General features: G+C 34.8%; 1 protein-coding gene across 1 annotated transcript; it reads left to right on the top strand.

Moving 5' to 3' along the window:
• The first annotated feature begins 9,411 nt into the window (after nt 1-9,411).
• LOC113492052 (glucose dehydrogenase [FAD, quinone]-like) lies at nt 9,412-12,055 on the top strand. Its single transcript, XM_026869335.1, has 4 exons — nt 9,412-9,434; nt 9,692-9,822; nt 10,060-10,193; nt 10,288-12,055. The coding sequence occupies exons 1-4, from the start codon at nt 9,427-9,429 to the stop codon at nt 11,932-11,934; spliced, it is 1,920 nt and encodes a 639-aa protein (XP_026725136.1). The 5' UTR covers nt 9,412-9,426; the 3' UTR covers nt 11,935-12,055.
• Nucleotides 12,056-14,851: the final 2,796 nt, after the last annotated feature.

The raw sequence follows: 14,851 nt of genomic DNA, 5'->3' as shown, positions 1-14,851 counted from the left end.
CTGTCCGAATAAACTTTAATAAAAGTACAAACGTTTACGGAAGTTTATGAGCTGTTCTTGTAACACTGTGTTTACGATAGGTATTCCTCTCAAAATCCTCCTTTTTCTTCTTTCTCTTTTTCCTCTCGTCCCAAAAATCAGCTATCAGCTCTCTAGCAGGTGTTTATCAATTACATACTTTAGTTTTGAATACTTACATTTTTGTTTGTAATACTGTATTACACACAAAAACGCAACATCAAAGTCGCAATAACACTGATAATAGGGATAACGACAATTTTTTTTTTTGCATTGTCCATCTTGTAGTTTTTCGTATAATAATGGATACGTATTTTTTAATTTGTCCCGCAAACATATATTGACCAAATTACAGTGAATGAAACTTACGCGTGACGTCACGATTGAGTATAAATTTTACTCTATCGTCACGTCACAAGCCCTCTCTCCTAAACTTTAAAGCGGTGAATCTTTGTCAATTCTAGTTTTTCTGAAAAAGGGACTAATGAGTTTTTTTTTTATACCCAGTCATCATCCCTGTTATAACGTATTAAAACTCATTAATTCCAACAGTAATGACTATGAACCACACTGACCTTTATATAATACAATGCTGGTTATTCTTTACAAGATTATAGGTGGCCTTTGTAGCAATTCGAAACACCTAGGCGTGCTATGAACGTCAAGTGAAGTAATTAATTTGCAAATGGTCAGCGTTTGTTGTCAAATATTAGTACAATCTGCAATGTGAAAATAAAAGAGTTAAACGTATTATTTAATTTTCATTCAGGTTTGCTAAGCGGCAATTCGAATACGTCAACGTATGACTATTTCAATTATCTAGCTATCACTGTTCACGTGTTACAGATTCTTAATGGTTCGGAAAGACAGTAGAGCCTCAGTAATACAACCGTCTTCACCCTTTAGATACAAAACCAAAAAAACACAACTATCAGATAAATTTAATTGTCCAATTCCATTGTGAGATTCCGCAAAAAAAGTTCAAATAGATTCCCGAGCGCCTGAACGTTTTGCATTGTTAAATAAATTCCTTGCGCCGATTCCTAGAGTTCCCGCCATTTCTTCTACTAATTATTGTTCCATAGACGCGGCACTGCGGAAAATGGCCGTAATAAGATCTTTTGTAATCCCATTTATTAATTTTCGCCTCTCATTATTCTCTCCTTTAAAGAGTCGGTGAAAAACAGCTTTGATTCTGTATTTGTATTGTTGAGGTGTTTGTGTGTGATTCTTCAGCTACGAAGATATGTCTTTTTAAATAAGCTAGATCTCTCCAATATCTGATAAAAAATATACCCACAAAGTGACTACAAACCCGTGGTTTTTACGCTTCCGTACTCAAAGGGTACAAACGGAACCTATTACTACATTAAATATCAACAGTTTCAGCAACGATTGATAAGCTTGTGATGTTTGACCAGTTTAGTTTGAAAATTCGATTTTCTCAGTCCTATTTGCAAGAAACCCCGTCGTAAAATGTCGCGAGTCCCACTCGTCGTCGATCGGTTTTTTTAGTACATTAAATCGTTCATAATTCTTATACCTTTTTATTTTTTAATGCATTATACTAATTGCTTCTTTGAAAATATAAAAGGTTTTGTGTAAGCTTATCATTTGGTTTACCAGCATGAACCAATAACCTACCAAAATAATGTGTGTTTAGTTTAGCTGAATTTAATATGTTCATCAAGCAAACTCCCATTAAAAGTTATGAACTCGATACTAAACTCAATGCGGTATCAATACATCCACCTAATTACAAGTCAGGCTCTATCGCCTAATATCTTACTAATCTTAGTAAAGTTATTCAAGCTTACTAGGTAACCTACCACCACACGCAATAATAATTATATTGCAGTAGTAAGAGCGAGATAGAACTATATATTGTAGAGCGGCGTCTCCCTTACACAACTGCGTTAATATTACTTTAAGTAAAGGTAGTAGGCAGTTCTTAGGGATCGCGACAATGCAGTGTTTAAATGAACTTCCTACCTATCTATATGTGAGAAGCTGTAATGAGATTTACTTAGATCTTAGGTACTTAGTGCGGTGAAAAGTTTGATTTGTCTTCATGTTTTTGGAGAATGATGTATAAAAAATCTCTAATTATATGTATATCTGAAGTTAAATATGCTACATGTATTTTTTATGCCCGACGAGTGAATGAATTAGTAACGTAATTAATTATTCTTACTGTAAATACAATTTTTTTCTTTAATCCCGAAAAGGAAAAGTTATCATGATAATTTGAATGCAAATTTTGTGACGTCACCTTTTGCTATTTATGCCGCTCTGTTTCATCACCAGCCCCCACTCTACAACATTAAATTATGATGAGGTGTTTAATATTTCTTAGCATACTATATAAATTGAAACATCCATACTCTATCAACACTCCTATCGGACATTGTAAATTATATACTTAGCTTCAAAACCTTATGCCTTTACCTTATGTAGCATTATGAAGCTTCAAAATCCGACAACTAGGTATCATAAACATCAAGAGACCAAGTTAAATGCTTGCGTTAACCTAGTCATTAGGACACGGAATGCGACAATGTTGCTGTGACACTGCCGTGAATGTGTCTACAAAGTCTTAGCCTGCGTTCGAAGCAAATGTTTACTCAGCCGCCGATTGAAAGCAAGCTCACAGTGACAACGGGAGACTTAAATGGTATGTATTGTCAGCGACTACGCGTAGCCAGATTGCTACGCGTAGCGTTTTATCTACGCGTAGTTTAATGGCTACGTGTGATTATATTGTTAGTTAGATGTAAACGAAAAAATGAATATGTATGGAAATATATATAATAAACTGAGTACTTTACTGAGAGTCAGTGGTTGATCATACAATTGGTTTCAATGTGACCTTCTTACCATATTTTTTGACATTTATCACGTTCTAAAAATACAATTGTCCTTTATTATTTAAAAGCATGGAGTATCTTGCCGGTTCTTCTCCGCAGTCGAGAATAACCGGCATTTCTGAATGTGATTTTGAGCCTTTTTTTTCTTTTTTAAATTTAATCTCAATAGCTTTCAGTTTTCATTGTTGTTGTTTTAATACATTATGTTTTAAAGTACAAAAAGCAGCAACAAAAATATCAAAACGAACAACCCAATTACTTTCACCCATCACCCAAACACCAAAATGAAAAGGGAATGAAAACATACATATATTATTGTGAGTGGCAATTAATTTACGCGCGTAAAATGTAATGTGACCTAATTGTCAGGATTGTTCCGTGTTTTGAAAATGAGGACTGAAACGCGTAGATTTGAAGGTAGTATAACGCATATATCTTTTGTAAATACTCGTGATTAAAAGGTTTCTGTAAATTATGGGTGCCACGTAACGCGGGTCGGACATGTAAAAAGTGGGACGACCCACCTTGTAAAGTACAATGTTATTTACTTAAAACTAAATGGAAATATTCGAGTGTTTGTGGATGAGATAAATTAGATTATATTTAGACTTATTTAATGTTTTTTTTTTGTTTCACGATTTCGATAAAAAAGAGACGTAAATTTAACCGACTGTAGAAAGGAGAGTTCGAAATTGGATAATATACCGATTGCACAGAGAATTCGTTTTTGGTTCTACGTGAAAAGTTGTTTTTTATTACATTAAAAAAAGCTTCGAGTTTGACCTCGAAGTACGGTTCTCTATATGAGTATTTATTTGAGTGACGAACTTTTATATTTTTCAAAAGTTATTGGTTTACATGGATCGAAAATTACAATTCTTTCAGGCCATTTGCCTGTTTATCATTTGACCGTATTTTAAAATGGTAAACCAAATATTCATTAAAGATTAATGATCTTTAAAGTCTTCTTTGTTAAAAATAACTTATTCTTAAATAGCCAAACCACTCATTAAGCCAAATAAATCTAAAAATTTATAGCTATTCATAAATACGTTAAAAATATTTCAAATACTATCCTTTGGTTAAATGGCATCCTAAAACAATAGTAATAGATAGCCAGTATCAAATGTACTCAAACTAAAACAATCAAATATCCAATATGAACTGTTGTTTTTTAAACGAATTATCACAGTGAAAGGTTTAGTAATTCAATCATCTGGTATAGCGGGAATGAAAATTGTTTTTGTCCTGAATTTAAAATAAATTCTATGCAAGTCAGAAAACTATTTCATTTGTTTGTGACCAGGTTATTCGGAAAAGTAAGTGCTTTTCTTAAAATACTCTTTAATTCAAGTGAATTAAAGATTATTTTAGTAAAAACCTAATATATAAAATTGGTCAAGTGCGTGACGGAGTCGTGACCGGGGGTTTTTGTACAAATAGTCTAAAAGAAATCGATTATAGGTACCCATAAATTGATAAGTCACCTAACAAATCTATGACCGTAACAATGACCTCGATCATTATTTATTCTTTAAAAAATTCTGCTCTATAAAAAATTTAACTGTTTAGCAGTCACGATTCATAATATACAATCTGCTGGCAGATAGATAAACAGACGGACAGAGACTGAGAGACTGAGTTATTACTTTCGGGTACATAACACTAAAAATAAAAATAAAAAACGTAAACTTACAAGCCCCATTTTTGAAGTATCTACCTAGATATGACTTAAACCAAAGAAACTGAAAAACTCCAAAATTACTCAAACATTCATCGTTCAAAAACAAAACCAAGCCAAGCCAAAAACACGTATTCAAATATTTCCCAAATAAAATGTCGAGCGGATACCGTTTATTCGATTTTCTTGTTATTTCTGTTCATGGCACGATTGAAACACAACTAACGAGCAAGCGAGGTTTGCACCAATCTGCATGTGTAGTTATCATTGTGTATTTGGCTACTATTATTGCGTTGCCATGACAACACCGCGGTTCTTTCGCAACACTGACGGTCGCTAGTACGGTTCCCAATCTGTCACTTAAAAAAGATGTTTTTTTTTTTTGTGTGTTTGAAACGATGTGACTGAAATGTCTGGTTTAATTGGATGCCTTTCTTGGGAATTGGTGGGAATGAGAGGTTTTTGGGTATTGGAAAACGGACGCGTTGATTCATCAGCTAAAATAAAAAGGTGCGTTAGTTGTTATATAAAGGATATTAAGTAGCTCATCATAAAAATGCTATACCTACATTTTATACTTACACTGATTTGTAAGATACATGCTTATTCGGCAAACTTCGTTCTGCCAAGCCCTCCGTTTTTACCCCCTAAGTACGGAACCCTAATAAAGTGGCTTTCACTTTTATCTCCATGTGTCCTCATTCAACCTATTACAATCTATGCTTGAGAAATCAAACACAAAAATAACGTAGCATATTCTATTCTAGCAATTCACATGAACACCTCGACGTTCCTTTCATAACAGCACCCTTTACGACCTCTTTTCATATTCGAAATTGTTTAATCTGATAGAAATCAATTGGAGAGGCGACCGTTTAAAAATAATCTGTAGTGAGGTGCATACGTAATCTGTGAATAGGGTTGACTGTGACAAACGACTGTCATAAGGTAATAACATCCATTGATGTATTTTGATCGCGCGTTAGAAAAACAGTTGACTGTAAGCAGAGGTGTATTGAAAACTTGTTGTTTTGCACAACTTTCTATAACATAACTCCGAAAGTTTTAAATGATCATGGAGAATTTAAATGATAGTGTTCAAAATGGGAATTCTAGGTACTTTCTTCATAACTAAAAGTTCAAGAGATTGATCTATCGTAAAATAATACTTGAAAAAAAATCACAAAATAAAAAATCAAAAGAAATATTTGAATCAACTAAAGAATGTTAATATTTTTTAAATTCATAATTTACATTAAAAAAGATTCACCAAATTCTTACCACTACTTAAACATAACTGACCAAATTCGAGTATTCATACGAAAGCGTACACCAACTCCTGACAACTCCCAAAACTAGGGCAGTCGCACAAACTCATTTATCGAAAAACCGCTATTCTTCAATTCAACGTAACCCATCCCTCATTCTATTACACCCCTATAAATACACGGGCTTCGTCAGTCCACAATACTTGTAATACATTTTCCTTGCCAAACCTGCATGTAATCGGGGGAGGCGAACGGACTCGTCAATTCGGTTTGGGTTCTCCGCTCGATATGCAGATGTCCTCTCGTTAGCCCGCTCTTACGAACCCACCTTTACAAAGTTGCCACCTAATACGTTTACTGGAGCCGGTGTATGCAACTGGGCTAATAAATACTGTAAGGTTAGTTTGGTAGCGTAAAGAAAGAGGTTAGAGAGGAATAGGTTAATAATTTTGAACTTTTTGGATACAACTTTTTGACTGGCCTGTTGGTTTAGTGGTTTGTGACAATGCCTGCTATACCGGGTGTCGGCTTCGATTCCCACCCAAGACAAATGTTTGTGTGATGAGCAAATTCATTTTTTCTGTGTCTGGGTGTAATAAGAAATATATCAAGTATGTTTATCACTTGTCTAGTACTCATAATACACGCTCCGTCTGTTTGACACTAGATGGCGTTGAGTGAAAGTAAAAAAATAAGCGAGTAATACTTACAATATACAAAACGATAATAACAGTTTTTAAGTCAGCTGTACAAATATTTTACTTGGACTTTATTTAATTAACTCACCCGATACATATTGGTAAGCAATTCAGTTAAAATCAAACATGAAATTAAAATAAACAATGTGGTTGCCAATTAAAATGTGTGTAAATATGGAATACAATCAAATTGATCATTTTGTTCGACTCATATTATTGCCCTGGGTTGAGTAAAGTGGTTAAGAGTTAAAAGATTGATGTTTCTTTTTTTGCCCAGTTAATAATGAGGTTTTATATGTAATACATATAGAGGACCTTTTGAGAGCAGTACTTACCAAAAGGATCTTAGGTCTACCAACAACATCTTTAAGTAAAATTATGATGATTGTGAAAAAGAGACAGCGTTATATAGAGCTTAAGGCTGCGTCTCTTTTCCTCACTCACAATAATATTACTTTTAGACGTGGCAGTAGGTTTCCTGAACAACCTTAGATATTCATTGTAATGCCATTTTAAGTTTATTTAACTCATCGGCCTAGCCTTTTCCCAACTATGTTGCGGTCGGGTTCCAATCTAACCGGATTCAGCTGAGTACCGGTGTTTTACAAGCAGCCTATATGATATGATATATATACGAGTATATCCTTAACCCAGTTACTTGGGCAACACGATATCCCGTAGTCAGACTGGTTATCACACTTTCGAGCTTCTGACTACCTGTAACGACTGTCAAAGATGTAGGAATAACAGCCGGGACCCACAATTTGCCGTGCCTTCCGAAACACGGAGGAATTCGTTATGACAAAAATGGTCAGCCATCTAGGGACCAACCGCGTCAAGCGTAGCTTATCCTGTTATCGACTCGCGTAATTATTTTCATAATTTAAACCAAAACAATAATAAACCTTCATTATTTACTTCTTAACTGTACGCAAGTCTCTAGTACCCACATCAAAGTATAAATCGGATAGTTTTGACATGCCATCAGAGGCGAACGAAATAAGCTCCTTTGTGGCACGACTATTTAATCCTGCACACGTAAGTGTGCGAGGCTGGAAAATAAAATAAAGAAAAAACTGTTGAAATATTTATGGAGAAATATTGGTCCCCTTGCAGTTCTATGTACCTACGGACTTGTATACACGAAGGTGCAGGTTCGATCGCCAAACACAGGCAAATACTAATGTGCCTTTTAAGAATTAATTTGTACTTTCTCAATTATAGACGGCAAAGGAAATCTCTTCTTCTATCTTCATTTTTTTTTTGTGAATTAATCGTAAGTAATCCTGTGAGGAAAAATGGATTCCAAGTATTGGAGTCTTCTCTTGCGGAAAGGGGCTAGCAGTGGCTCATAATGGACTGGTATAACATTGTGTGTTATTATTGTATTACTTTTTATTTAAAAAATCTGTTGGCTGTAAAAGCGGTTTACTGACGATAGTTGGCATAGCAACATCATTAGAAAACCCTGATTTCATTGGAAAAAAATGCGTGCATCCGGCTCCATCGAATTATAAGTCAACAAAAAACATTTCTATTTACGATGGTTTTACAACGCGGAGGCAGCTAGTGCCTACATAAACTACCGTAGACTCTAAATCTGCATTTAGAAACTAATAAAATATCTTTGTCCTAAATAACTTGTTTCCGGATCGCTTATCTAAAACCATTGTCTTCGCTGTAGAATAGATTAAACATTCCTTACTGGCTTTGCTTCAAAGGAAATCTAGTATGTGGATAGTTCTTAGTAATAGTTTTAGTGCTAGTGCTATCAACTTCTTGCAATACTTCCTAATGTTTAAACGAATATTTTATACACTACAAACTTAAGTAAAGACTTCCTTCCGCGAAAAAGAATAAAAAAACAGTCAAGTGCAATTTAGTTTAGAAACCACCGAAGATTCCATAAAATCAAAAAAAAACTTAATTAAAAATTTATGACCATAAAAATCATTGATCTCGAATTTTTTTATTATACGTGAGAATATCAACCGTCTAATTATCACGATTAATTAGATATAGCCTGGTTAAAACTAATTAAATAAAACATTTCCATAACACCTTAACTCTCTTACTCTCTCTCTCGCTTGGTACAGAAACTGGGATTTATCAGCAATCTGTTATAGAAGAGATTAACTTTGAGCCAAGCTCATATTTACAGTGAAATATAGCAGTAAAAAAATGCACACGAGATTAGATTAACAGATGCAAGGAAAATTACTCACGTGTATCTATAAAGGTTCCTTCAAACCCAAACAGTGTCGTCACCAGTCGCGGCTCTACGGCACGTGGTTGCAAAAGTATTATTCGGATAAATAGGTTGGATATGCAGTTACACTACCGTTCAGACCTACAATGCCAACAGTCTACCGCAACCACGCGACAAAACAGGATATATATAAAAAAGAAAAACTCCTACAGCAAAAAAACATTTAAACGGCTCTACCGATTTTTGTACACATGTCTAATTAAAATCCCTTAATCCGTTTTGGAGCTAATTAGCAGTGGGGGTTAATAAAATTCGGGGTTAATTAGCAGTTTAGGATCCGATCAGGTTTGAACAAATCTTAGAAGTAAGAGAGTAAAGAGATGTTTTAACAGATTTTTTAATTTCATTAAGGAGTAAATATGATTTAGATTTTAATTTAATTTAAATCTAATAATTTAAGCGAATAGCACCCAACACAGTGAATCTACAAAGTAACTTTTCAAAAGGTTAAGTATATTGACCTTTAATACAAAATAAACATTTCATTTTCAATTCACGTGTGTTTTACGACAATTACACCAGACTTGTGTAAAATCCTCTATCTTTATGACATTTTATCACATTTTGCAAATAAGTCCTAAATGATATAAGCACCAAAACGTGACCAAAAATATTCGCATTCATAATGTCGTGGTGAGTGGTTTATATGACTCGGTTTTCTTAATAGAAAAGAAAATATTTAAAGAAATAACATTAACTTAAAATAGATTCAAAGTATGGTGGTACGGTAATTTTGACAGTGTTAGCCCAAGATGCTTTTTAAACAGTAACGTAAAATTTTATATTTTATTATATGTCAATATGTAGAAACCCCTACTTTCAAAAATGAAGAATAAAAAGACTTAGTGAAATACGTATCCAGCATTAACTTAACATTTTTATTTAAACAGTATTAGCGGTGCACCATGCTTGTATCCAACAACTGGCAATGCTGTATCGACCTTCGCATCAGCACTGCAGTACTTCGCGGCAGCACAATGTCTCCTTACTCCTGAATTGCTTCCAGAGGCTTCTGTAAAAAGTAAGTAAATATTATTCTTCTATTGCAAGTGATACCCCAATCAGTGAAAGTCTGCTAACCAGTTATCAGTTTTGAAACTCCATGACGTAGTTCTTCGTTTAGTGGTTGAGAAAGAATGTTATTGTGGAAAATGCGTGGCTCCAAATCTCTTTTAGCCATGGTCTTCAGCTGATGCTTTCCCTAAAAGATTTTCTACTAAAGCCACAATAAATTCATCATATTTCGTTTTCTTTTCAGACTTTGAAAGTTTCGACTTCATTATAGTCGGGGCAGGGTCGGCAGGAAGTGTGGTTGCTAACAGACTAAGTGAAAATAAGAAATGGAATGTATTACTGATAGAAGCAGGAGGCGATGCGCCTATTGAAGCCAATGTACGTATTCTTACTTTAGTCTACATTTCAAAAGAAACTTTTACAAATTTCATCCGATTTATCAATTCATCGTTTTTATTCATTTCGTTTTTAGGTCCCAGGTTTGGAATCCAATTTGTTTAACACTACTTATGATTGGAAATATTTAACTGTAAACAATGGAAGAACAAGTCAGAGCCTCATAAATGGCTCCGTGGGTTGGATAAGAGGAAAAATGCTTGGTGGCTGCAGTAGCATCAACGCCATGTTTTACGTGCAAGGAAATAGCGCAGACTATCAAAGGTGGTATGACGCAGGAAATAAGGAATGGAGCGTTAATGAAGTACGTCGATGTTTTAGAAAATCAGAGAGTCTTCAAAATGATGAAATGCTGAGTGATCCTAAAATCAGAGCACACTACGGGCACAATGGACCACTCGTTATCAATAAATTCAACAGCACTTTTAGAAGGTATACAGATAAAGTTATGGAAGCTTGGGAAGAAATTGGTTTTAGAAACGTTCCGGATCTTAATATAGAAAATGTCATGACTTCTGGCCTTATCCCCGGTACAGCAGCTAACGGTGTCAGGCAAAGTACAGACAGAGCTTTTTTACTACCAATTGCTGGAAGAACGAACATCAAAATATTGAAAAGATCTCTGGTTACAAAAGTATTAGTAACTAAGGAATTAAAAGCATATGGTATTGAAATGGAAAAAGATGGCAAGAAATATACGTTTTACGCAACTCGAGAAGTCGTAGTAAGCGCTGGTGCAATTGCTTCACCACAGTTACTGATGCTATCTGGTATAGGGCCTGTTGAGCATTTACGAGAAAAGAAAATTCCTTGCGTCGTTAATTCGCCTAAAGTGGGACAAGATCTTCAGGATCACTGCGTCGTGCCCGTATTCATTCACGGTGATGTACCTGACGAGGTTTCAGTACCTGATACACACTACGACAACTTGAACTATCTAGTTAATCGCCAAGGTCCTCTAGCCCAAAGCGATTTGACGACCGACGCAATGGCATTTTACTCAACAGATAAAAATGCTTCGTATTCAAACTGTCAAACAAGTCTCACGATTTTTCCAAAAAATAAGTCGTTATTATCAGATACTATTACAAAAACTTTCCGATACAAGGAAAATGTTGTAGATTCTATAGTAGAAGCAAACAAAAATCATGCTACGTACTTATTAATTTACAATCTTTTGCATCCAGAATCCAAAGGAAATATTTCGCTAAGTTCGAACAATCCTAAAGATTCTCCTCTTATTCATCCAAACTACTTATCTGATCCTAGAGATTTAGAAACTGTTGTTAAGGGACTGAAAATGGCAACCAAAATAGTCAACACCAAGTACTTCAAATCTATCGGAGGTTTCTTGGGAAGACTGAACATTCCCGCTTGCAATAAATTCTTCTTAGATAGTGAAGAATATTGGAGATGCGTAAGTATTAATTTAGTGTCTACACTGTGGCACCCTGTCAGGACATGTCAGATGGGGACAGACATCGGCAACTCGGTGGTGGACAGCCGGTTAAGAGTACATGGAGTCAAAGGATTACGTGTGGTTGACGCAAGTGTGATGCCTAATACCGTCAGTGGTAACACTAACGCCGCATCCATCATGATCGGAGAAAGAGGTTCGGAACTTATCATTGAAGATAACACTAAATGTGGACTTAAATGTATAAGTGAAAAAATCATTAGCGAAATTTTGGAACATAGGGAATCCAATATTAATAGAATTTAAGACCTATTAAAAACACATAATGTAATCATTTCAACAGATCAGCTTGATTCAGTACTACTTTCAAATGAAACTACTTTTACGGATTTTATCGCGGTTTAATTTTAGATTTTAGTTCAGTCCTACCTAATTATATTATTTCCTTTAAATAAAATGTGATTAACAACAATATAGCATTTTTCCATGTCCTTTCAAATCATCTGACATTTTTATATCACGATATGACACAACAAACACGATTATCTAATTTCAAACATTGATTGAATGTCGCAGCTCTTAACCTCGTTACAATTTCGCTGATGATGGCATCATCAAATGCAGTTGTCAAAGAGCGATCTCGAATAGTGAAAACCGCAACAATTTACTGAGCAACTAGGATAACTGAATAATTCCTGACCTAATTACTAATTTCCTATTTGCTCCATTGTTTTGTTTTTGGTGGTGGACAAAATTATATCAAAGTGATTACATTTAATTGATGTTTGGTCTATAGATGTTTCCATATTTTGATTCAGTATTATTTTATAATACGTAATTTAACTGCAACATGACGTTTCCAATGTACTAAAACTAAATTTGTTGACCTGAGTGTGATTAAAATCAGTTAGTTGATCAAGAGTCCGCCGCGGTCAAACAACGTAGCGCGGAATTTATGTATATTAAGATTGACTGTTTTTACCGAGGAAATCCTCATGGACTTTATCCACCCTGGGGAAGGCGGAGAGGTATCGGATGGACTCTGACTGGATAAAACCGCCCTTTCCTTGATTCTGGAAAGAAAATGCGCTGCAAAATACCTTAATCGAAGATAGCTGAAATGACTAACGACAAACTAGCTTTATTCTAAATATCATCTTTAACGAGACAGGCAAGAAACCTCGTCCTACAAAAACAGTGAACCTAAAAACAACATAATCACACAAGAAACATTCGTCTGAAACACGCAAATCTTCTCTGAAACCTGAAATTTCCTCATCCTTATTGCGGACTCCATACAATAACAAGGCAGCGGTCCGTTCGCGTTTGTTGGCGTCATTTCGTCAGATATGCACACTTGATTGTTAGTTTAGGACATATTACACCCACTCGGCGTCGCATAAAGTGTTAACAAACCAAATGTTTACTTGTAGAGACATACCACGTGATATTGTGTCCGTCCTATGTACACGTGGGTAAGAATCACAATACCCTTGCTTATCATTACCATCCACGACTGGATATTGCTTAACAATCATTTTATTTGCAACCTCGATATAGCATTGTTTATGAGAGCTATTACGTTGGTGATTACGTGATATATTAAGGGTTAATTGCAAATTGTTGGTGCTTGGAGCAGTTTAACGTTTAGTGATGATTTCGCAAGAAGTAAGTTACAGCGTATCATATGCCATAAATTTGATACTTTAAATGTTGGTTAACAATTAACAACAACATATTAAAAGATACAACAATGTTAATTTCGCTATTCAACTTTCTGCGAATCAAAGCTTTATCAAAAGTAGCGCATACACAAGAACTATGGCATTGTAATATTATTCTCCTATGTATCGTCTGCATTCCTCTCTAATATATTTAAACAGCATAAAAGCTCACGATAAATATCATACAATATTCGAACAGAGCAAAATCTGTTACAAGATATTACAATAGGATTAATATATAGACGATTTTACATGAAACATGTATTACTGTAACCCCTTCACCGCTAATACGGGAACAAAACCGCACAAACTCTCCCGCCCGGCGCCCGAACTATTAATATAATCTATACAGGATTAACTAAATATCTTCATTTGAATTGAAAATTTATACAGGAATATGAAGGAACGATAAATAGGTTAAACAAAGCAAATATTGTATGTGTTATATAACTATGCTTGCATTTGGTACTTCTATTGTTTTATTTCTTGCAATATTTGTGTTTTGTCTTTAGGTTTACTTGTATAAAACCGGAAAAGTTATTTTGTTGTTTTAAAAGAGTTGATCTCCAAAATTGCTAGACTGGTTTAGTGTTACTTGTACTAATAAATATCTAGAATTATGAGTTATATGAGATAAGTCCAATATGCAATAAAAAAATTAAGTTACATTCACGAAGTTAAAATGATCCTTTTGTGAACGTAATTATTTCAGTTGACAAAAAAAGGTTATAAACGCACAAAAATAATCTTCCTTTCATCACACCTCTCAATTTCAAACTCGACTGAATTAACTTCTTAAAGAGTTCTAAGCTCCCATAGCAAAAGGCTTCGTTTTCATGGTTTTCTTATCCGGTAAACGCGGTACACGAAAATAAATCCATGTCTTTTAGATGTTAGGCTGGTTATACATTTTTCCAAAACACGCTCTGGATTAAGCCTGCTTTAAATTTACACCGTGCCATCGTTTCAAGAAACTGAGACCATAGCCGTACGGGGCCTGAGGAACACCAAAATATTTTTTTTTAATACGTCCTGAACAGGCGTTATTTAAATGTTAGATCACAGAACTAGTGACTCTAAGTTCACGGTTCCAGAATTTCATTTTTAAAGAGAAGAATTGACATGAAAATAGAAGAAATTGCGCTAGTCCGAGAGCTAATACTACTCCCTTAGTATTTATTAGGTATTTTAGTTTGATTGCAGATCCCGGCTAGAGCCAAAGCAATAAATAATTAACACTGACAATTCGCCCATGTATTAAGTTGACAAGTCAAAATGAATGGCAATCTCGTACATTTGAGTTTTCTAATCTATCTGTTTTCTGGTCAGTTGTGTAACGAGCCTTGGGCAACATGGTTCTTCTAAGTCTCGGAAGCTGTATAAAGAATAGCAATCTGAAATTTAATGGAACTTCACAAGGTATTTCTATGGGTCCTTTACAATACTTCTCGAATTGTCTCTTGAAGTCTTTAGAAGGATTTAAGCAAACCGTGGGCTAT

Source organism: Trichoplusia ni, chromosome 3 (assembly GCF_003590095.1).
Source record: "Trichoplusia ni isolate ovarian cell line Hi5 chromosome 3, tn1, whole genome shotgun sequence".
Classification (NCBI taxonomy): Eukaryota; Metazoa; Arthropoda; class Insecta; order Lepidoptera; family Noctuidae; genus Trichoplusia; species Trichoplusia ni.
The sequence above is the reverse complement of the archived record's forward strand: the minus strand, read 5'-3'. Positions and strand labels throughout refer to the sequence as shown.